Here is a 24,293-nt window from a genome sequence, read left to right as displayed (position 1 = left end):
CTGCCCTGCGCCTCGGTGCCCGGGCAGGCTCGGAGTGAAGTGAGAGTCCCCGGGAGCACGCCTGCTCCCCCGTGCTCTGATAGGTAGCCTGGCGGGGAGCGGAATGGCGCTGGTCCCTCTCTCAGGGGCACCTCCCGGAGCCCTCCCTTCACCGGAGCGGGCGCCAGCCCCGGGGGCATCGGGCACCTCCCCCTGACCGCTCCTGGCCGAGAGGCGACCCGACCGCCAAGGGGATGCCCCCGCTCCAGATCATGGAGGTGGCTTCTCTACCGGACGGCGGCGGACTCGACACTCTTTCGCTGCCAAGTGGCGTGTGAACGGGCCCGATTTCGGAGGCAAAAGTGCCGTCCCCTGAAACATACCCACCTGGAGACCCCCGATCCCTTCTAGTCCCTCGGGCGACTCAGTGAAGGCAGGCGAGGGTCCCAAACCCTGAGCTAGACTGAACCAAAAGAGGGCAACGCCGTCCGCTGGGCAAGGCTTGGGCTGCCGAGACCGGGGGGAAGACCCGGACGGGCAGGGAGGTCAGTGCCATCCGCACCGGGGCCCGTCCCGCCCGCTCCCGTCGCCTCCGCGCCGCTGCAGAGCTTCCCCTGCTGCGGGGCACAGGCTGGGCGAGCGTCGGGCAGAGGGGAATGCAGCAATGCTCCGGTTCAGAGCGTGTTCCGCCTGCTGGCTGGAATAGTAATAATAATAATAATAATAATAATAATAATAATAATAATAATAATAATAATACCCTGTCTGCTGGTAGTTCACCCTTGGAATAACCAGCAGGTGTAGGGATTTTTCACGTGAAAAATCAGGTTGCAGATTATACAATAATAATAGCAAAACAACTACGAACTTCCCCTCAAGTAACTCGCCTGAGCAAAGCCCATTCGAGCAATGCTACCGCAGCAGAGGCGCCATTCCAGAAAATGATCCTTTCTATGAATTCAACTAAATGCAGGAATTTTAGGGTGAGGGGAAAGTGAGGACTTTTTTCCCTTGTAGAGACAAATGGATTCTGCCATGAGGCTACATATGCCTTAAATCCTAATGACTGGAGACAAAGGTGAGCGCTGGCAGTTTGATCTGTCCAAAGTTCAAAGATCTGAAATCTCAATGAGTTTCTGTTTGAGGTGAAGGGGAGAAACAAACACCATGGCAAGGCTTGGGCCAGAAAGTTGCAAGGTTTGCAAGTGAAATGCGACGCTATTTACACTAATCTATCCTTAACTGCTACTTTGTCACAATGGTCAGAATAATTATTAGAAAATAACCAGAGGGAACAAAGGCAGGTTTTCTTCTTATCGCCTCCCGTTTTCCACTCTTCTCTTCCCCTAATTATTTTTTCCCGCTGAAACAGACCTTTCGAAACTACAAATTGTAGAAAATGTACAAACTATTTTAAAAATATTATTAGTCTGCCTGCTTTTACCAGGAGCTCAGAAGGCTGGCTTTGCTTTAAGAAGAAGAAGGAAAAAAAGAGCCATTTCCCTGCACGACCCTTGGCATGTAAATAATCAAACTAATTGCATTTTGATATTACCTATTAACCATTCTGCTATATTTCCCAAACAATATTGCAGCGTGGGAGTTTTGCAGGGACTTGCATTCTTTACTCCGGTCACACTCTGTGCGCTATTGTGGTGTGATTTTTGCCTGGTCATTGTGTGTTATGTATATTTCCACTTGCCTCCTCTGGAAACAAATACATATTAATTATATGTATGTTAATATATACAATATATGCATCTATATTCCTCTCGAGAGAATTTGATACCCCATGTTTATATGAGGATAATTTGCTTCTTCGTGAATTAAATTTATCACGAAAATGCACACTGAATCTATTTATTTATTAAGTTTCTGATTTTAAAATGTTATTTTCAGAGTGATTAAACACATATGCTCCCAGATATATGCCTAGAATCCGTTTCATCAAAACAGGAAAGAAGCCATACAAAGTGCATTGTTATCGCAATCAGGTGTTTTATCTATCACATTTCTGTAAAAAACGGAGACAATTGCTCTTCTAAAGACTAGTTGGGGTTATAGCAAGGGAATTAATTTATTTCGTGTTTATGCTGACGGACCAATTTCAATACCTACTCAACCCATTTCAAAACAATTTTTGAAGCTTTGCCAATGGCTGAAGTGTTTTCTCGCACCGTCCTCTCACGATTTACTTATGGTTTATTGACACTAATAGGATTCAAATGAAAAACTGTCCGGCAATTTTTTTCTTCTTTCTTTTTGTCTTTCAGTAGTCCCGAACATTTGGAACTATTCCTTCCAAATAATGTATATCCTCCGATTGCTTGCCGATGTAGATGTCAGTGTTGTCCATTCACACCCAGGAAACAACCCAGCAGTTACTTGTTTTATTTCTCCCACTTGAATCGAGCGGATGAAGTTGCTTTTGTTCCACCGACTCTTCCCCTCTGCGAAGGGCAGGTGCTGCTCGCAGGTGCTCCGAGGAGGTGCCACGAGTGGGGGCTCAGGGGCATCGTGCCCTCTTGCCGGGGGGCCCGGGGCTGTCGGACCCCGCGCAGAGGAGGCTCCGCTGGCCAGGGGACCCTGCCACGTCCCCTCGCCCCCGGCTGCAGGGTCCCCGCCGCTCCGCCTCAAGAGCCCCTGTCCGGCCGGCGCACCCAGCATCTCCCCCTCGTCCCGGGCCGGGGCCTCCTCACCGCCCAAACTCCGCGTAAATCTTTACAGAGATCCCCCGCCGCCCCGATTTACTCCCCGCTTGTATTTAATGACGCTAAATGAGCCGTTTTCGCTCCCCCGCACGTGGCCGGTCGGAGGTAATTTGCCGAACAGGAAAAGACGAAGTTCCCCTATAAACTGAGGTGTTCGTCGGAGCCTGGAACCTGAAGCCTGGCGAGCTCCCGCTTTGCCTCTCTCCCGGACGCGGGGCTAAGACACCACCTCTGACAGGAGCAGAAGCCCCTCACCGCCCGGTCCTTCCCTTCTAGCACAGAGCGACCGGTCCGGCTGGAAGGAGACGCTCGCAAGCTCCTCTCTACACATTGCGGGGCGGGGGGATGCACCCTCTTCTCGTGGATCCCATTTTTAGCTTATATTTGCCCTCTGGCTGGGGGTTCCCTGAGCACAGGATTAAAGCAGCAGCAGCAGCAGGGCAGCTAGGAGCGGAACGTAAAACGGGACTCTTCGCCCTGCTGTTGATTTCCAAGTCTTAAAACTGATCACAGAATGTGCGTGCTTTGAGCCGGGGACCCGCGTTTTTAACACGAGCTACATCCCTGTCTTGTCAGTGGCTCGTTCCCCACCGCAGACACCATTTGCCTACGAGAAGAAAGGGGAGGAATACAATCTTGACGGCGAGTGGCGAAAGGGCACACGCTGCATCCGTGACAGGCTCCGCTCCTTATCTCTGAGAGGTTTGGAGCCGCGTCGGTCCGCTTAAACCCTTTTATTACCCACGCCCCAAATATTTCCATTACACACGGTCTGTGCTCCTCAGCTGATATGTGAAACTTGCTGCCTTATCGCTGTCAGTCGATTGATATTTTCCGTGTATAAGCCCAAGGCATTAAATCAATGTCTCCACTCTGCAATGGCATATTCTCTATAGACTAGTCTGTGGGAGACAAGTGAAGTCCTGCTGAAAATTGGCTTAGTCCTGTCTCGATTCTCACGAAGCTCCTCTTGGCAGAAGAAGAGGGCTTTAAATAGGATCCGCCTGCCCAGACCCGGTGCCGAGCAGCCCCGAGCTGCCCCTGGCTGCGGGGGGTCTGTTGATGTTTGCCGTTTCGGGACATTCAGAAACGAAGGTGCCACACAGTCGGGCCATGGGGTAACCGCCCGCACACGGCGACCGGGACAGACCCAGCTCCCCGCCGGCCGCAGGACTCGCTCTCGGCAGCCGGGGGAGGACCTGCGGTGAACGCCCGCCCGACCAGGAGCACCCGCCCGGCACGGAGCGGAGACAGCCCCGCGGCACCCCGAGAGCCGTGCGCGCATCTCCGAGCGGGATCGCCGCGGATCCGGCCACGCTTGCAAAGCGGAGGGGCTCTCCCAAGATTCTTTTTTCCCTCCCGTTTTTAGCTGGGTATACCAGTGCTGGAGGAATGCAGTGAGATTTCTGGGACGCTGGCTTGGCTTTTCTTTTCTAAGCCGAACCTTAATTTAGTTTGTCGCCGCTGTCCCTAACCCGTCAGGGGGCAATTATGTGATAATGACGAGAATTACACAGTTCTTTTATCTGGCGGCGGTGCACGAACAAGGCTCGGCACAGCGAAATCCGTTCACACTTAAACTCCCCTCCCCCGACAAAGTCTATTGCTGGGGACCAAAGCTCTCCAGCGCGGCTGCTGGTGTCGTTCCGACCGATGGTTCCGAGCCGGAACTGCAAAGCGGGGTCTGGGCCTTTCCAGCGGCCGTGAAGTCGCCCTGGGGATGCTCCCCGTGAGCGTCGTCCCGTCCGGCGGAGAAACGCCGGGCCCGGCTGCCGCCGCCCCTGCAGCCCTGGCCGCAAAACACCCAGGAGCTTACATCGCCTCGGGTGGCTTTTTCCTGCCCTCCCTCAACACATCACAGAACCGTGAATTAGGGAAAAAAAATTAAAATAAAATAAAGGATATTACCACACACTCAGCTTCACAGGCCGGTGGCATCGCAGCGCCCCACAAGCGTACCCTGCGGGAGCGTTCCCCGCCTTCCCTCTGCGCAAGCCTGGCCGTACAAATCTTTCCTCTCCACATCCACTCTTAAGCACTACGTTTTGATTTTCTTGCACACGGCTCCGTCCTCCATAACCCGCCCCAGAAATTTTGTAAGAAAATAGCAGAAGTATTTAATTGATAACATTTGATTTATTTAAAGTCCTTAACTGCAAATGATCAAAAACATACTTCACGCATTAAATCCTCAGTTATTGTTTTAAATCAAAATATTTTTTCAATTACAATCACATTTATAAAATTAACAAAATTTCTTAAATTCACGTGTAATTATTTTTTACGGTCATTTAAAGCAATTTCCAGCTGTAAAGAAAGAAAACAATATAAACCATGCAATAAATTAAGAACATTGAAACAGCGAACAGGAATAATAATAAAACCCGTCTGGCTATGCTAACACCGTGTAAAACTGTGGAAAGTGCAATAACACTGGATGAAATAAGCTAACGATGGCGATAATTAAATGGCCACAAAAAAAATTTATTAGACAAGTTTGAAAAGCGGGGAGAGACAGAGCTGTCCTCTTTTCCTTGCATCACTGTAGTAGTCAAAGTTTCCTAGGGAAGGGGGGAAATAACCTGGTTATAGATACACAGTTCTAACTGGTACACAATGGATACACTTAAATTAAATAAGTATGTCATCCACATGTTGATGAGAGTTCCTGATGAACTAGAATCTTCAGTAACAGATGGGAAGGGAAAAAAAATCCAACTGGCTGTGACCTTTTGTAACTTTATATTACATCCCAAAACAGGTAACACTTGGAAAAAGATAAGGGTCGCATCCTGCACTCCAAAGCTCCAGTTGGTCCCCTCGGGAGTGCAGGATCCGGCCCGCAGCATCTGGGTTCTATGTGGGTTGTAGTAGCCGAAGGTTTATTTTGCAAGTATCAAAAGGATGATCCGAGAAAGTAAATAGTTCTCTTGTTGCTTAGAGATTCTCTTAGTGTTTTGCTACTTCACAGCAGTATTGTCCTTCAAAGCCTTTTTAATTAAAAAAAAGTCTTAAATGTCTACTCGCTTCTTCATCTCCGTATTGTTAAAGTATTGCCACATACCTGTAAACTTACATGAGATTATAGAACACATAAGGGAGGGAGACGAGGGGGCGGAAAGCACAAACAAGTAGTTTACACGCTCAACATTTTTTTCTTCTTTTTAATAACACCCTGCATAGGCTGGGGAGGTCTCCGGGGAGAGGGGCTGGGCGGCAGGGGCCGGAGGGAGTATGTACAAGCGGGACGCGGTCGGCTTTGCAGGAGGTCGTGGTGGATCGTAACAACACACAACGCGTTGCGAGACAATTAAAAAGTAACAGTCCTTTGCACGCAGCGTGCGGAAACACCTTGGTCTGTCTCAGGGAAAGCGGGGAGAGAAGCCAGGGAGGGGAGGAGGGGTCTCGGCCCCGGCGGCGGGGGTTGCACAGCTAGGAGGTGTTTAGCACGGGTCTGGAATACACACCTTGGTAGTAGGAGGGCTCTAGGGCCGAGGGCTCGATGCTGCTCCGGCCGGCCATGGAGGCGCTGCCAAGGGGCAGCCCGCCGGGGATGCTGGCCCCGTAAGAGGAATATTGCAGAGCCTGCTCGTAGGCTTTGAAGTCCAGCTTGTGCTGCTGCTCCGAGGAGGACATGAGATTGTTGATGGAAAACGGGTGGTTGAAGGAGTAGTGGGGATCACCCTTGAGGTGGAGCTGGGGTTCGTGGGCTAATGAGTGAGGGGGGTGTGGGACGGAGGCCAAGGTGGGTACAGAGCTGATGGTGGAGGAGGCGGCCGAGGCCGAGGTCTTTAGCTCCGTGCTTGATCCACTGTGGTCCATAGACTGAGGGCTGGTGGACGGGTTGGAGCTGGAGAGAGAGGTGGCCGTATCCAGCTGCGCAGGTTTGTTGTGGCCTCTGTGCAGGGGGGAGTTGGAGCTTGAATTAGAGGCCCCGGCCTGATCTTTCCTGCCCTCCTGAGTGGCTTTACTGTTCGCCGGCTTCTCGCATTTGAAGCGCTTTTGCCTGCGGAGGTAACAGCCGTTTTCAAACATGTTGCCGGAGTCGGGGTGCAGGGTCCAATAGGAGCCCTTGCCGGGCTTGTCGGGGGACCGGGCCACCTTGACGAAACAGTCATTGAAAGAGAGCGAGTGGCGGATGCTGTTCTGCCAGCGCTGCTGATTCTGTCGGTAGTAGGGGAAAAGGTCCATGATCCACTGGTAGATCTCGCTCAGCGTCAGCATCTTGCTGGGCGCCTGCTGGATGGCCATGGTGATGAGGGAGATGTAGGAGTAGGGCGGCTTGGCGTGGGGGTAGGTCCGCTTGAAGGACTTAGCGTCCCGCGTCCTGCCGAGGTTGGACTGGGTGTAGGCCATGGGGCTCATGCAGGGGTTCATGCTGCCGTAGGGGCTCAGCCCGTTCATGGGGGCCGGCTGTGCAGACATGGCGTTGATGCCCCCGGGGCTCAGCGCCGTGCCCATGGCGGCCACGCCGGCCGGCATGCCGTTCACGGGCCCCGCAGAGCCTGCCGGCATGCCGGCCACGGCGCCGGGACTCAGCCCAGCCCCCAGCCCCGTGTTGGCGTAGGACATGTTGAAGGAGCTGGAGGTCATGTTGCCGCTTGTCGTCATGGTGTTCATGGTCATGTAGGTGTTCATGGTGTTCATGGAGCCCAGCCCCGAGTTCATGTTGCTCACGGGCACCGAGGAATAGGCCTAGGGCAGCGAGACAAAGAGACGGAGTTAGAAAGGAGAGAGGTGTGGCAGGACCCCGTAGGGGCCGGATCCGCCCGCCTGGCCCAGCCAGCCGTGCGAACGTCCTGCTGCGGGGCGCCGGCCGCTTCCCCGACACCAGGGAAAAAGCTTCTCGAAGCCGCACGGAAAGGCAACTGCTTCCATGAGAAGTCTATTTCATATCTCTATACATTTATAAACAAACACGGAGCGGAGGTGCTCTCTCAGGACGCGCTGCCGGTTACCGGCGTGTCACAGCTTGCGCGGGCTGCGCCGAGACCAGCGGGGCGCACGGACCGACCGCCTTCCCCGAGCCGCTCCAAGCCCTCTCGGAGCCGGGCTGCGGGCTCACACTGCCCCAGCACGACGTGTTCTCTCCGGCGCATTCCCGCTTTTTGTTTTTATGTGTCCTGTCTCGCTAGTTAAGTACTTAAACTCACCAGAGTACTGAAATTGGTGGGCATACACTGTTTGCGCTAAGGAGAAAGACTGCTTGCATTTTCTGAGAAAAATCTCATGCATGTCTCCCTTCCCGCAATAATTTAAATTTCTTTTCTAAGAAACACACAAGATGTAATAATGTCTTGTTGCAAAATAATTTAAAAAACCGCCACCCAAACCAAACAGGTCTATTTGGCCTGTTTTATCTGTAGGAAGCTTCCCCCGTCCACATTTTCTATCAAAAGTCTTTAAATTAAAGTTAAAAAAAAAATCAATCAACCAACCTATCAAACACCAAAACTATCCCAAAGTATGAAAAGCTTGAACTCCTCCTCTCTGAGATTTTCTACAATTGCACAACGTGGAAAAAATTGAAGAACCCTAACACATAATACAACTCTTAAAAAAGGCACAGCCTGAGAGCTTGAATTTGTGTTTTCCACTATGGCACATGATTTAACAGGAGAGAGAAAGACGTCTCCAGTTTACTCGAACTACTGCTAATATGGCTAAGAAAAGGAGGTTTAAGCAACGGTTAAATATTTAAAACTCATTTCTGATCCCCACAAATTTCACGAACTTATAAACGCACTTTTGATTTAGAGGATCACATTAATTATTTGACATGGTAGAGCCCGGCTGGGTTTCCCACCTTGCATTCTTGCAGTTATTCAAATTAAATGGCAAGAGGTGAGGAAAGACTGAAGTTTAAAAAAAATAGTAAAAGCGAAGTTCCCTTAACTTTATGTTTGTGGACAATGCTTATAAGCGAGGAAAAATGAGTCTGGAAACGGCACATAATTAGGATGACCCTTGTTTGCCCTTAGCCGACTTTCCTTTATTAAAGGAGATGCCAGCCGGGTGACACGTATCTGCCTCTGTCCGCGTGGCCCTTGGGCGCGTGTGCCAGCCCCGGGTGCGGGACGAGGCGTGGGGACTGCGGAGCCGTGTGTCCGGGTGTGCTGATGCAATGCCCGGGTGCGCACACCCAGGTGCTGCCTCGCTGCAGCACTTCCTCAAAACGGCTCCTTCCAGGGCGGGAATCCGCGGCGCGGCTGCCCGTGCTGCCGGGCGCTGGCTCCTCCGGGACCCCCGTTGCAGAGCCTCAGCGGCACAGCGCGGAGCCCAGGCCCCACAGGGCCGAGGGGCACCGCGGTTAGGCTCCGGACTCTGCCGCGGCCCTCTCCTCCGCCGCAGCTGCCGGCGCTTGGGCCGGTTCTCCTCCACCTTATGGACGGCGCTGTCAAACGGGCGCGGGGGGCGGAAGCGCCCGCCGCGGTCCGGACCGGTCCGGGCGAGGGGCGGCGGGCCCGGTGCGGGCCCCCTCCCGGCCCGGCTCTCGGCAGCGCCGCCAGCCGGCCCGCGGCAGCAGCGCACGCCTTGGGCAGCCCGTCCGCAAAGTACGGACAAACGGCTGGTCTTCCCCCTGCTTTCCTTTCGCCCGGCCTTAACAGGTGAGGGCCCGCTGCTGGCGAGTCGAGAGGCCGGGGGTCCCGCCGAGAAGCTCGGAGAAGGCGTTGCCCCAGACCAGGACGCGCTGGCGTCCGCCTCCCTCGGCCCCTGCCATCTGCAGGGAAGGCGGCGGGTGCCGGCGGCGCGGCGAGCGCTCTGCCCCGAGCCAAGAGTTTACGGGGTGCTTTTGTGCCCGCCGCCAGAGAAGATTACGCCTCTTAGATGAGATCAAGGGTTGCCCCCGGCCCCCCGGCCCTCCTGGCGGGCTCGCAGCCGCCCCGAGTCTTCCCCAAACGCCTCCAGGGCTCCTGGAAGCTATGTTTTCCTTGGGGAAGCCAAGCCAGTTTCGGCGCCGGAGGGAGGGGGAGGTACGTTTGCGTTGGCAGGATCTGGACTGCAAACCGATTCCTCCGATTGCTGCCCCCTCCAGACCCCTAGCCACCCCCAGGTCGTCCCCTCCCCTGCACAGGGGCAGCAGCGAAGCCAGACCCTGGGATTTACTCACCTCCTGAGTGTCGGCGTAGTAGCTGTTCCAGTCGCTGGTTTCATGCCCTTCCATTTTCACAGTCCCTAACATTATGGAGCCAACCTGCCCGGTGTAACCATCCAGCCTTCTTGCAAGCGAGCGACGGGCAGCAGAAAAGAGCCCGAAAGCCCGACCTAGCAGGAAGCCAGCTCTCAGGAGGGGCGGGGGGTGCTGAATTCTGCTCTATAACCAGCCAAAAAGGAGGCAGGGAGCGGTGTGGGGCGAGACAGTTGAGAAAGTGAGGAAGTGCGGCTGGGATGTGAGTGGAGTTGAGCTGATGTGGATCTTACGTCGCAGAAGTACCCACCTCCTCCTCCTCCTCTCCCCATTTGTCCGCCGCACAAAGGCGTTCGCACCTACAAAGCCGGAGATGCACCTGCAAACAAGGCAGTCCCCCTCGCCTGCAACTCCCCCCGGGCGGCACTTTATTTGCAAAGCTGCGTAATTGGTTTAAGCTTGTGGGGAAAGAAGGAGAGACAGAGGTGGGAGAGAGGGAAAGAGGGGGGCGGGGGGCGGGACGGGATGGGACGGGGGACGGGCACGACCACCCTTTCAGGTGGACAGGACAAATGCTAGGAGGAATAGGGGGAAATAAAATCAGGCAGACGAAGGAAGGGCAGCCCCTTCTATTTGAAGAGAACGCAAAAGGCCATCCAGCCTTAAACCCCTGAGATTAGAGGCAATATTTACTAAAGGCCGGTAGATGCTCCTTTAACTTGATGGCCGGGACGTGCTTCAAAGTCCCGAGTCCTGAAGTCCGCAGGTTGCCCCCTCTCCCGCCCGTCACTCCACAGCTGGTTCCCGCTGTGAAGGGTCCCTCCAGGCCCTGCCGCAGTGCCCCACGTTCCCATCGCCCTCGGGGCAGGGGATCGGGTTGGGCGCTACGGGCTGCGAGCAGGAGGCTCGGCTCCAGGCTCCCCAAAGCCCTCCCAACCCTCGTCCCACCACAAGCCCCCTTCCTCCGGGCTAAAATAGCCCTTCAAACGGGGTGCCGTCCTATGTCGATGGTGATAATGATATTGCTTTTTCGAGTGCCTTATGTTCAGAAACCATGAGAGTCACCGTGTTGAGACATAATACTATGGGTTCCCAATAAATAAGGACAGAGGCCTGAATGCGGATCCACTGATATTAACCTCCACTTGGCAAACATCAGGTGAGTCACTAGAACCATTTTATATCTTTACTGTGGAAAGCCTTCAGCCCAGAAGGCTCATTTGGAAGCTTTCTCTGATACCAGAAGCCCAGGAGCAGCAATAATAGGTAGCGAGTACCTAATTTCCAACTTCTTGCTTATTGACCTGATTTCTCACAACGAGCAGGGGAGGAGGATTCTACAGAGGCTGGTAAAAGGTAAAAAACACCGATAAAACAAACTGACATTGGAAAAAGCTTTTCATTATTATGGAAGGAATCTCTCAGTCTTTGCAGAGGGATCAAACATTTTCTGTCCTGTCCGGCTCTTCGAGCCTATGTCAACACCACGGACTTTTCTTAGGTTTCTCTATCCTATCCCTTGTGAGTTCGTTCCACCTAGCTACTAGAACTTTTATCACCTGATACTAGAAAACAAAAACCAAAAAGTCAAAACAAAACAAAACAAAAAGTCTACATCACCAACCAGCAGCTAATAACCCTTCCCCCCCCAAACCCAAACAACTTTTCCAACAGTGGGAATTTGAAGGGGAAATAAAGCTTCTTGTGATTTTGAAAAAGGCTTAATCATACCACACAAACTATAATACACACTCGGGTATGAATTTCAGCTTGACGTGTTTATTCTTCAGGATGGCCAAAGTTGCTTCCACAGTGATTTGTTCTCGAGTGATCTGTGGAAATGTCACCCCCACAAACAGGATTTTAAAGTTTCTTACAGAGGCACAGAATTCAAATGACGAGATACAGCATATCTCTGCCACGACAAATATGTTTTAACTTGTTATCCAAATGCATTTTCTGTTACCCCTTTCTTTGTTCTTTCTCTCCTTTTTTATTTTTTTATTAACTTTTTAATTTTTAAATTTTTTAATTTTCTAATTTTTTTATTTTTTTATCTGGCAACAGAATTAAGTCAAATCCTCGAAACAAACAAAACACTGGAATCAGCAGAGGAGAACAACAAATGAAAATATGTCTTGAAGGAAATAAAATATATAAAAGCACTGGATTAAACCCCTGCTTTCTCAAATGGTCAAATTACACCCATGGAAATTGGGACAAACCCCAGTGGAATATCTAAGAAATATTAGAATGATGTATGCATCCTTCCTCTTTTCCTAATGGAAGCGGTGTATTACATGTCTGAAAACAGAGACCCTTCGGTGGCGGCTTGCCCATTTCAGTGTTTGAGGTGTGTGGAGTACGGTTCCCCCCTGGCAGCCCAGCGGCATGCGGGGATGCTGGCAGCAGTGCAGCTGTCCCAGAGACCCCGCTGCCGGCAACCCCCCACTGGGTGACCTCGGGGCGGTGCTGCCTCGCTCTCCAGGGCCCAGCCCCGCGGGAGCAACACCCGACGGGACGCAGGGCAGCCCATGCTGGGTCACTCCGTACCTGGAAAAAAGGGCAGGCACTAAGCCGGCCACGCTCATCGGATGCTGCTACAAACCACGGAGGCGTTTCACCGGGCGGAGCAAACGTGGAGCCGGCAAAGCCGCCCTGCGGGCCGGCCCCCAGGCCTCCCAGGCTGGGGTGCCCGCGGCCCGGGAGGGGAGGGGAGCCGCGGCTTGTGCAAAGCCTCAGCGCCTCCTGTTGTCCGGCTGCGGGCTTAGCTCCCTCCCGAGGTTGCTCCCAGAGGAGAGGGCACAGGCAGGATCTTCTCTTAATCTGCTTAGCGCCTCTCGACTTGATGTATAATAAGCAAGCCCTAGTCAGAGCCAGCCGCTGCTGGAAATTCTCTTCGGTCCGGTTGCTGTGGTGCAGCCCTGGTGGAGAAAACCCTCCCTTAAGTCCAGAAAAGGGTCAGAACGCCTCTTCCAACAGCCACAGGAAAAAGCGGGTATTTTGGTAGTTGCCCTTGCCCTGTACTTGAGCTTTTATGTGGTGAAGCCCTATGTAGGATGCTCTGCGAGTCCAGCGGGATTTATCAGTATTCTTTACAGCAGGCTCAGCAGAGAAGCACTCTCCTAGGATGCGGGACGCTGTGTAGTACCCAGGAGCTCTCCAGTCGCGCCTAGCTGATGGGCTTTTCAGGAGTCAGGTTAGTAGCACTGCCCCTAATTACACCTTTCCTCAGCTCTCGTTCGAGTAGCATCAGTTTCTGTACACTTTTTGTTTGTTTGTTTCTTCTTTTTTTCTTTCTTTGGTTTTCACATTTTTTTTTCAGGACGAGCTTTTAGTGCAACCTGGAGAAAGTGCAGGCTGAGGTGAGCTTTACTGGGCTAGATGGGATCAGGGTCTCAGCTCATTGCTCCACAAGTGCTCTCTGCCAACGGTGCAAACATAGAATCTGACCTAAAAATACGGAAATATGTTTGTGGAGCGGGGGCAGGACTTCCAGGGGACACCGTGTTACCAACACTGTCAGGAAGAGCTGGGCCCCGCAAAGGCCGCTCAGCAAGCGTCTGAGTTTTGGGAATGGCCCTCTGGCCCCTGGGAAGGGGCTTCCCGCAGCTGCTGGAGAACCGGAGCTGGCCCCGGCGCGGCGCTGCCCACGGGTCGGAGCTCCTTGGGGCCCAGCGCCGCCCGGGAGCGCCGCCCGCAGGCTCTCTCCCACCCGTGGGCCGGTGCAAGCGGCGGGAGCTTTAATTTTAACGCGGAGCGCTGTTTCAGTTCGTTCCGGTTTAAGTTCCCCCTGGCAGCAGCAGCATCTGTCGGCCCTTCGCTTTGACTTGCAGGGGCTTTCTCTATTTTATCCAAATTATCATCGTCTTTTGAACGAGATTCTCTCGGCAGTGCTTGCGCGGGCCAGGCGTTTAGCTCGGGAAGGAGCTGTGAGGTTATCTCCGCATCGGTATGCATTCCCTGCCCTGTCCTTACATCCTTCTTTTCCTTTGCCTGGATCTGTCTCCTGCAGAGGCTCCCTCACACCTGGGTCTCCAGACTGGCCCAAGACTGAGCAGCGGGTCCCCGAAAACATTGTGGGACCCCAGCCTCCCCCATGATAGGAAGTCTGTCTTCCCATCTATTTCCAACCTGAAATCCCACCCATTCAAGCGGGCAAACAGTGACCGTCTGGGAGTGTGCCTGTGCCCAGAGCCTGGTGCTTTGGACCGGGAGGGATCGTGGGTGCTCCGGGAGCGGGGTTAGGTGACTGCCGGCAGCGCCTCTCCTTCTGCGGGAGCCCGCAGAGAAGGCGTCCGATGGGGGGCTGTTTTCCCTCCCTGCCTCCGCCCCTCACACAGGCACGGCTGCCCCGGTTCTACGCTCCTGTGGCTGAGGTCTCATTGAGAAGAGCCCGTGGGGGTCCCCCAGAGGCGGCCGGAAGAGCCCCCGTCGGGGCGGTCGCTCCCGCGCCCCTGCCCCCGGAGCTCAGGGGCGAGCAGGCGGCTTTTCACCCTCCTCTCGCTGGGGAGCAGGGCCCGGGCAGAGAGGGCACTGCATGGGGTCATCATTTGCTTCTGAGCTTTTGCTAAGTGAGAATATTCTTCCAATCTTCGACCGTGACGATCAAGTGGCCTCCTTCTTGCGGCCGGCCCGAGGTAGGGCACCCCTTTTCCTACAGTCACTCTTGCTGCCCAGGAGCCGTGCTCTGGTTCTCCAGGGCGGGCTAGACGTGCCCTCCCCGCCGCACCATCCACAGCAGGAAGGGCCGGGCGGCTCACCCCCCTCGGCCGGGCCCTGCCCGCTGCCGGGCCCTCGGCCGCGCCTTCCCAGTCCCCGGGGCCGCGGGGAGCAGGGGCTGCTGGGCCCGGGCAGTGCCGCCCGGGGGCCCGAGGGAGCGCGGCCCCTCCGAGGGCCCCTGAGGCCCGGTCCCGCCGCGGCCGCGCCCTCGGGGCCCGGGCAGCGCTCCCGGGGGCACCGGGCCGGTGGGCCCTCACGGGTCACGCTCAGGGCCGCGCTCCTTTCATGGCCGCTCTGCCAGGCCCTGGAGACATTGTGTAGCTCGTTACAACACTGATGTTCCGTTGCAGACTTTATTTTATTTTATTTTATTTTATTTTATTTTATTTTATTTTATTTTATTTTATTTTATTTTATTTTATTTTATTTTATTTTACTTAATTTTATTATTTCATTTCATTTTATTCTATATTTTCAGTGCAATTCATTGCGTTTCATTTTCTAGGCATCCTGCAGAGCTGATATCATAAGACTTGAATGACATAACAAATAATATCCCACCATCTGAAAATACTCATGTATCTGACCAATTAAAGGAGAAAGAGGAACAAATAATGAAATGAACAATTATGAATGTTGATATTCAATGGTTACAGTGATGAGAATAAGGGAGATTCTGTTTTGTGTTCTTTTGGAGTTTTTTTTCCTATAGTGTAATAAAAGAGTTCTTAACTATGTAAATCATTACCCATCATAAACAACCAGATTATTTTTGCTAATATGGTTAGAGGTATGTATGCTGTTTCCAGAACTCCAGCTGGCAGGATGCCCACACTTCAGCATGTGATTGATCAAGTGTGTTTTACTTTAGTTGTTACCAGAATAAATCCAGTTGATAATTATAATTTGATTCAAGAGCAGTCATGTAGGTATTTATTTCAGTTATAGTTTGTTTTACTTATGTTATGATATACTGAAACAAAATGTAAATGCTTCTGTCATGTATTTCAATCAGTGTGTTTGTTCTTGTTCAATTACTTGATATATTTTTGAAAATCTTGCTTGGTTTATTTTGTTTTAAAGGGTGTTTTGTTTTATAGTTGCCACAGTACTATGGCATGGAAGAAACACTATCAGAAGAGATGGGAATATGATTATGCACAGATAAACACAAGTACTTAGATGTCACCCACTTTTTAGAACCTCCTCCACATTTCAAAAATGGTGTTTCAGGATATATACAGATTTTTGCTGGAAGCAGAGAAAGCAAACTAAGGCAGTGAATGCAGTTAATCTAAACAAACTGGTATAAGAAACAATGTTTGATAGGAGATTCACCTATGCATGAATTCTAGAATTATTTCTTTGTTAAAGTTGTCTCAGTAATTTAATGGGCCAAAATCTGCCTATCCTGCCCCAACAATATCTGCCACTGCAATCAAAGGTATTTCCAGTCTCCAATAGCCTTGTTTCTCCAAAACCTGCAGTGAGTTATCTTTGAGAATATCCGCTTTCCTGATAGAAACCAATATCTATGTATTGGACAATAGATTCAGAGCTGATCAGCTCTTTGTAATAAACATCTTAATATACTACCCCAGTTCCTTTGCAAGCTGACTTTCCTATGCTAAAAAGGTAGACTTGGTTTGATACCTTTAATTTTGACAGACGGAGAGTGAAGGAATGCTACTTTCTTTCACTGCACATCAACATATTTTCAAATTGTTTGCTATCTTCTATTTTACCTGCAAAAACTATTCATTTCACTGTCTCTGTCTCTACAGTAGTTCTGCAGAAAAGCATTGAGAGATACCAGTATCCATTCTACATGGCTTCCTTGCCTGACAGTTCTGAAGAATTAAATGTTCAAAATAAAGGCTGGCTTATTTAAAGCCCTCCTCAGGGAGCAGTTCCACAGTGTTATCCAGCTTGCAGTTCCTAGAGCATAAATTAATTCAAGCTGCATTCACTGCTCATTTTCTTGAGCTGTATTAAAAAGGACAATGAGCAATTGTGGGGTGTGTAGCAGCATTTTCACAGATATAGAAACACTGGCTATTTACTCCATTACAGGACATAACTTGTGTATAGCAAAAATGATGCTGGAAAAGGATGACCAGAAACCCTAACACAATCTGTAGTTTTACTCTGAAATGTGAGAGTGTGAGTATTAACTGGTAACACCCAAAGTCATGAGATCCATAAAGTAGTATAGTTAACCAGTGCCTATGGAAAAGTAGAGGAAGGTCTGGATTTAGTAAAATGTTAGGACTTCCCAGAGGAAGAAGCTGGTTCAGTATTTTGAAGAGTGGTTCATCATTCCAGCAGCTGGTCTAAGCTTCTGCTGCTGCTTCAAGTACTTCAAGGGTGAATTTGAAAGCTGCTGAATAGTTTAAAGAGACTGACATAATGAAGATTATTTAGATCACCACATGGCTTCCATCACTTGGGTTCAGTTCTCTGTGCAGCTACAGGAGAGACAAGGTAAGAATCAGATTTAATTCATTCCTCCTCCATCCCTTTCTAGCCGAAAAGGCAGCTGCTGAAATGTTTCTGCTGTGCATGTAGTTTCAGGTTTACTCCTTTTTATGTGTTAAGGTGGGATGATTGAGAGGGAATCTAACATCTGAACTTTCCTTCAGTTCCCCCTAAAGAGAAAACTCCTCTCTTCCATCCAAACAATTTCATAGGTCATCAGTTGGCTTTGCCATTATCCATTGAATAAGCCATTTCCCCCTTTTCAGGATCTATGAATATTTGCTCCAAAATCTATCAATTCCCAGAAATCCTTTAAATCTTTTCAAACATTGTCCTTAGAGGTAGCTGGAACTTCAGCCTCTGCAGACAACTCCCCCTGCCCTTTGAGGGGTATTTCTTTTTGTTGCTGTGATGTGAAGATTTTTCTTGTGATTAAGTGAGATTGATATGTCCACCAAAACTGAGTCTTCAGCTGTGAAACCTGAGATCTACTAACACATTGTATCTACACCTATGTATTCACTACCAAACTGTTGTCCTAAGAGAGCATAAGAGTTGGACTGGAATGGCCAATTGGAAACCTGCTATATTAACTGAAAGACAATGGAGAGTAGAGATATATCTTTGATACCATCAAATATAATCAAATTTTAAAACTAAAGCAAGCAAAGGCCCAATCCCAGAAAAGACTATGTCAGGTGTTTAGCTGTAATTTCTGTTTATTGCTTACAGCCTTATTCAAAGCCAGGAATGTCTCTGACCTTGTGCCTATAATAACAGCCATGTGTGATGGCCTTCCAGAAGTAACTCATGCAATTTCTCTTGGGCTATATAATAAATTAGCATGTACTTGGAAACTTTACTGTCATGTCATGCTAAAAATAAATCTGTGAATCATTATCACTCAAAATGACCAAGTGATTTTCTCATTGTATTGATCTTCTCATTATAAATACGTTTTATAATAAAAGAGGTCCATCTTGTTCTCAACTTTTTTATTTATATCTATTTTTAATTACATTATATTATATTAGGAAATGCCACTGTTCTTAAATGGGGAGGGGAGAAAAAAAAGACAAAGCCCAAAATCCTAGGAGGAAGAAAAAATGTTAACTATTTCTGCTGGCATGGCACTAGCAAATACAGATATCTTACAATCATAATGGAGATTAGTAGAGCTGGGTGTGCATGTTTGTTATGGATCAAAGATAGGATATAGTGATTAGAAGAATGACAATGCTTTCAACACTCACAAAGGGATTGAATGTGTGATTTATAATACTAATTCCACAAAACCTTTCCATGGCTGCTTACTGCACAAGGGATTCAATATAGATTGATCACTGGGAAAAAAAAGTATTTCCTTCAGCTCAGCTGGATGCAACTAACAAAAAGTCTTTTCAGTATTGACACTGTCTGATTTAAGAGATAACCCCTCTGCCGTTTACTATTCTGCTACAGATTATTGTCCTCACAGTGTAACTGTCAGAGAACTTTTTGTGCTACATTCCCAATACCCAAAATTCGCAGCTCAGAATTTTAGCTTATAATTAATCCATTTACTCTGATTATTTATGGCCATTTTATATATTTACCTGGCAGAAATGTTGAGCATGTTGATGCCCCAGAAAAGCAAAGAGTAGCCTGTTCCTGAGTATACATACCTCTGATTTTCTCTTTATTATCAGTCAGAAACACAGATTCAGTTAGGAATTTACCACTGGTTCTATTAGGGGACTTCAGACAGTCATTCAGTCTCTCTTTGTTTCTAAAATGGAATAATGTTACTTGGACGTCATGGTGAAAATGTATTTGTAAATATGCTGCTATCCTTTTTGAACTGTGGCATTGAGGAATAGTTTTGAGCACGTGTACAGCCATTCTGAGGCAGACAGGATTGGTGCTTTGGCTGTAGCACAGCAGAAGGGAGAATGCAGCACCACCCTGCAGGGCTGGGGAGCTCTGGACTATGACATGGTCAAAGATTGTCACAGCCAGCTGGAAAAGGATATCAAGGTGAGGCTTAGCATTTAGAGTCAAACTAGGTGTGAGCCACAGAGTTGGCAAAGTAATCATGCTCTTACTTTCCTTTAAACAAGAACTGCTCATCTTTCCAAGGTCTCTCTGTGGTATTTTCTCAAGAGCCCATAGCAGGCCGTAGGTATTTCATAGGGGCCATGCTGTCCTGATTTCGGGTTGCTTAAATGAAGGTGGCTGTTGGAGGCATGATTAACTCCAGTTGCCTCCCAGTGTCTGTGGGGCACTATGTGCATCTCAGTCTATCATGTGCTTGGATCCTGGAAGTGATGTGCACTGGGGGTGGAACTTCCTACACGACATCGACTCAGACAATGTCAGAGATGAGGAATTGCATTTTTTAATTTCTCCAACCAGCTGAACAATTTTTTAATGATTGCTTTTCTTCCTAAGAAGGAAAAAACTTCCTTATAACATTAATAGACTAATAACTTAGATAACACAATTTATATGACATTAGAAAGCTTAGTGATCTGGTGAGGTCTAATTATGAAAAATAATAATGTGTACCCAGGGACTGAACTTGCAGAAGGTTTTCCAAATCTAGATCCATTTGCTAACTATAAAGATTCATCTACTGATTAAATTTTGGAATTTGCAATCTCAGAGATAGGGCTTAACCTGTTTAACTAAATACTTAATGTTAATAAAACTCCCCACCCTCAGGCTTCAAGCATAGCTGTGATCATTAAGGGATGATAATAGTAATACCTGGGGAAAGGGGGAAAAAGGTTTCTCTGTTTTCCTGTGTATCAGAGATGAGAATCTGTGCAGTTATCATCTCTGGAGTTCAAGCTAAAGGATCTAGAGGATATACTGGCAACAATTTCTCCAGGAATGGCTGCTAAGCATCATGTGTGGCTTAGTGGGGGGAAAAATGTAGTGTTTGGGACTTGACACCAGATCCCCTTGGGTGTTTACTTGCTTTGCTTATGAGGCCTAGAGACCACTAACATAGGACATGTTTAAGAACCAAGGCTTGAACCTCTCTCACAGGGTAACTGCATTCCCCAGGAGTCAGCCTCTGCCCTTCTGCAAGCAGAACTGACAGCCAACAGATGCAGTAAGATAACACAGCATACTCATTTGCCATTTTATCGCCACTATTAACCTAAAGAGGAAATTTGTGTCTAAGGTTTTTTCCTTCCTCCTAAGACTTTTTTTTTTTTTTTTTTTAATGCAAATCCTTCTTGTCATTCAGCAGGTTCTTACTGGAACTTCCTGATGCAAATACCTCTTCACATGCAGGGCTTTTTCTTCCACATCCCACTGTGACTCCTGCAGAGAGGAACTGTTCTAGGTAAACGAAATCATTGAAGCTTTACTTACTGTTTAACTAGTTTGAAATGAATCCGTTCTCTAGGCTTACATCTGCATTAAACTGCTAATAGGATTCATCTTCAATGTGGCAATCGAACACTTCATTCCTGTTCTGAACTGCTTTAATGGCCTGGACTGCTAACAGGAATCCTTCAACACAGAACAGCTGTTTGATATTCTACCTACTGCTTCTCCAGCTACTCTGGGATTCTTGCTAGACAGACAGAGAAGCAAATTAGGCACCAAATAGAGAAGCCTTCTAGGGCATATCACAGGGCTTTAATCAGTTATCTTGCTATCAGAAGAAAAAACTTGCTATTAATTGGCATGTAATGACTGGCCAATAACTTCAATCTTCAACAGGTTTTCAGTTGCATTATCAAGCTAAAACTTAGCCATCTAGCCTAGTATAAGTTTCGCTCTTTGCAAGCAAGACACTCTGTACCCCTTGAACTCCAGGAATACAATTAAGCAGGAGAAAAAAACCCACAAAAATGTAGCTGAAAGCTACAAAGAAAGGAGAAGATAATAGGAGACATTTGCCTGTTAGACCAGTGGAGCTTTTTAATCAGTTTAATGCCATATTTGAATCCAATATCTGCAGTTAGTCCCTACAGTTCCTTGTGATCACATGGGTGTTGGAGGTTCCAAAGTGGAAAAAAGAAAAGAAGTCTTTATTTTTACTCACCATAACAGACTTAAGCGGATGAAAAGCATAATACTGTGAACTGTTACAATCCAGAAATTCATGGAAATTCCAGCACTTTGCATTCATATTATGTGCAGGAAACTACTTTTTTCCCCTTACTGCTATAATCTGCTTACCTTTGCATGTGTTCTAGACCATCAGCCTTCTTGGGAACCTGATCAATGTCACTTTGTAAGTTTGTAGGCCATGGTTATGACCGTCTTGATAGATTCAGTTCAACTTTCCACATTTTCTTTAATTTCTAAGTTAATTTTTAAAATTTATTTCCTGAAGTTTGATGATTTTTGGCATTTGCTATCTTTCCTGTATTTGTTGGACACCGAAACACTCTTTTTTTTTTTTTTTTTGGTCCACTTGTAGTATATACTTCATGTGTGGAAAGAACCACTGTTAAAATTTAACTTTCACCAGACAGCTATCAAATATGTTCGACATCTCTGTTCTCTGAAGGATTGGCTAGTAAAACTGCAAGACATGGTGCCAGGACTCCTCTCAGAGAACTGGTTTCAGATTTTTGCTCATTTAATACTGCAAAGCTGTTTGGTTTATGGACTCTCCGACGGAGTCTCTACTGTTGCACAACTGCTAGTACTGAAAATAAAATCCCAATAACACAAACTTTATTGATGATGATGAATGAACCACACACAGCTGACTAGGGCTTTCATCTCCAAGCTGAGACTTTGACAATAACAAAAATTAGTTTTGTAAGAAACTAATTGCACCCAGGAAACAACTGCAATGGATGGTGCACAAGCTCCCAGAAGTGCAGTTCATATGTTTGGTTCTCATGGCAGAGCTGACAGCAGAGCAAGGGTTGCTACACACAGGAGGGAAATGAGGCTAACAAGGTACAAATCCCTTGCCCATCCCGCGCCTTTCAGGATCCTGCGGATAAGCTGGAAGAAACACGTTTCTAATGACATGCCCAGATGAGGCTGATGCGTTTCAGCTCACTTAGGAGAGGAATGTCTCACCAGTGCCCGACTCATAAAATACTTCACGTCGCGGTCTCTGAGTGCCGGGTGCTGCCGGGGCAGAGCGCTCGGTGGGGGCGGCAGCGGGCACTGCCCGCTCTCTCCCCGTTCGCTCCCCGCTCTCTCCGCTCTCTCTCCGCTCTCTCCTCTCTCTCCCCGCTCTCTCTCCGCTCTCTCTCCACTCTCTCCTCTCTCTCCCCGCTCTCTCCCGCCTCCTCTCTCTCCTCTCTCTCTCCGCTCTCTCCTCTCTCTCCCCGCTCTCTCCCCGCTCTCTCTCCGCTCTCTCCCCGCTCGTCCCTGCCCTGCCCGGCTCCAGAGGCAGCGGCGGTGGTTCCGCCTCGGGACGGCGAGGCCACCAGCCAGGAGGCCTCGGGACAGGCAGGAGTGGGACTTGGAGGGGCTCAGTGGTCACTGACTTTATTGTTTTTCTTTTTATTCCTGTTTGAGGTTTCCTTCCAACTCCCAAAATTAGAAATTATGATGTAAAATGCTGATAGGTATTGCTGGTGCTTCATAACACTTGTTCTGAACAATCTTGTTAACACCAATGGGGCCCTTAGCAAAATGGAAGAGCCTTGCAAGGGGGTGCCTCTGTATGTGCGTAAAATATGAATCCTCATTTGTGCTTGAGTTTACAGACTGCATACAGTAAGAGAAAATTGCTAGAAAACATCAGTACTCCGGACTGAATTATGTGGAGGCACTGAATATGGTTAAGGAACATGATACTAAATGCAAGGAATCTCAGTGGGTAGTCTGAAGATCAAACAAGCAATAGTTACTGCTCTCAGGAACATGAGCATTAGCCCTTATTGGAAGATTTAACACCAGATCAATTGCCTCAGTTAAGAACATTATCCTCTCCAGAGGTCGAAGAGTCTACATGAGCCTGTCATGAATATAAATAAAAATATTCTTAATTAATTCACTGGGTGTTCTGAAGTTCACAGAAAGTAAGGGTGTCTTCTGAAGCAAGAGACATGAAAAAACAAACTCCTGACTCAGGGTGATGATTAGAAGAAATAAATCTATAAAAAACAGTGCTAACAAAAAATCAGGGAAGTTGCTCTGGAAAAATCAACGGAAAACCTGCAACTTTATTCATGAAATTACAGTTGTAACTTTTCCAGTAATAGTATCATTTGCAGGTACCACTAAAAAAAAATTGTAACAGACAAACACCCAGGACCACCTTAGAAGTCATTACTCTGGATTTAATTTTCATGTTAATAGCTCCCTTATCTCATTAATAAAGACAAAAATTGTGAATAAAGTTAAGGATTGAGTGTGTATGCTACAGATGGCTCTTCAGAATTTAAAGAGAGACAACTCAAGAAACAGGTGTAGTCATTAAAGATAGCACTGAATTTAGCTCTACAGATTCTGATACAAGTGAAAGCATTTCAAAAAAAGCAAAAATAACTAGGGAGAGCTGAAAGAAGAGACACAGAATGATTTCAAAAGCCAAGCAACAAGATTTAGCTGTTGAATAGAGAAGGATTCTGGGAAAAGGAAGTAAGCAGCCAAGTGTGAGGTCTGCTCAAGAAGAGTTGGAAGAGGCAAGGGATGTAACTGGACCAGACATTTCAAAAATATACGAGAAGAACTTCCAGCAGAGCAAATCTGAAGAGTCTACTTCCACCCCAGCGCTGCCTGTGAAAGTGGTTGCAAGGTCTATTGATGAAATAATTGCTTCCCTGCAGTCTACTTCTCCATCTCCCTCAGACCAGATGATCAAAGAACTCCTGGAGAGTGTTCTTGGCCAGAAATACAACATAAAAATGGAACTAGATGAACCAGAACAAGAGCAATATTTTTTCTTGGGTAAATATTACTTTTATAAGAGTTGTATATTTTTTTTTCTAGCTCCTACAATGTGTTACAACACAGAAGCCAGACAAAACAAATGGATAAAGACATTAATGTATCATAGAATATTCTTCACTTTTTCTTCTGTTATTTTTTTAATGTCCCTTAAAAATGAAATTGAGCCAATATCAAAATACATTGAAACATTACCTCTTTTGGGGTGTTATTTTTTATTATGCTTATAGTTTAAAACATATTTTTCTTTATTCTCCTTTCCCTTTTTAAGCTGACATATTCCAGTATGACAGATGAAAAAGTGCATTACATGCATCTGAAATATCATTGGAAGTATTCCTTCTTTCAGTTATTGTTTAGCTTGTGAAGTCGTTGTAAGACAATTTCTTTTATTGTCAAAGTTAAGT

General features: G+C 48.1%; 1 protein-coding gene across 1 annotated transcript; it reads right to left on the bottom strand.

Annotated features, from left to right (window-relative positions):
• Positions 1-4,981: 4,981 nt before the first annotated feature.
• Positions 4,982-10,006, bottom strand: FOXA1 (forkhead box A1). Its single transcript, XM_064714163.1, has 2 exons — positions 9,802-10,006; positions 4,982-7,385 (listed from the first exon to the last, which is right to left on the bottom strand). Exons 1-2 carry the CDS (start codon positions 9,871-9,873, stop codon positions 6,123-6,125), a joined length of 1,335 nt encoding a protein of 444 aa, XP_064570233.1. The 5' UTR covers positions 9,874-10,006; the 3' UTR covers positions 4,982-6,122.
• Between the last annotated feature and the right edge of the window lie 14,287 nt (positions 10,007-24,293).

Source organism: Zonotrichia leucophrys, chromosome 5, assembly GCF_028769735.1.
Source record: "Zonotrichia leucophrys gambelii isolate GWCS_2022_RI chromosome 5, RI_Zleu_2.0, whole genome shotgun sequence".
Classification (NCBI taxonomy): Eukaryota; Metazoa; Chordata; class Aves; order Passeriformes; family Passerellidae; genus Zonotrichia; species Zonotrichia leucophrys.
Note: the sequence above shows the minus strand (reverse complement) of the source record. Positions and strands in the feature narration are given on the sequence as shown.

What these genes read in the sequence shown, in the direction of transcription:
- FOXA1 (XM_064714163.1), bottom strand. Translation starts at nt 9,873, where the DNA reads ATGTTAGGGACTGTGAAAATGGAAGGGCATGAAACCAGCGACTGGAAC. An exon ending in ACTACGCCGACACTCAGGAG is followed by an intron (nt 7,386 to 9,801) that starts GTGAGTAAATCC and finishes TCGCTGCCCTAG; the next exon opens with GCCTATTCCTCGGTGCCCGT.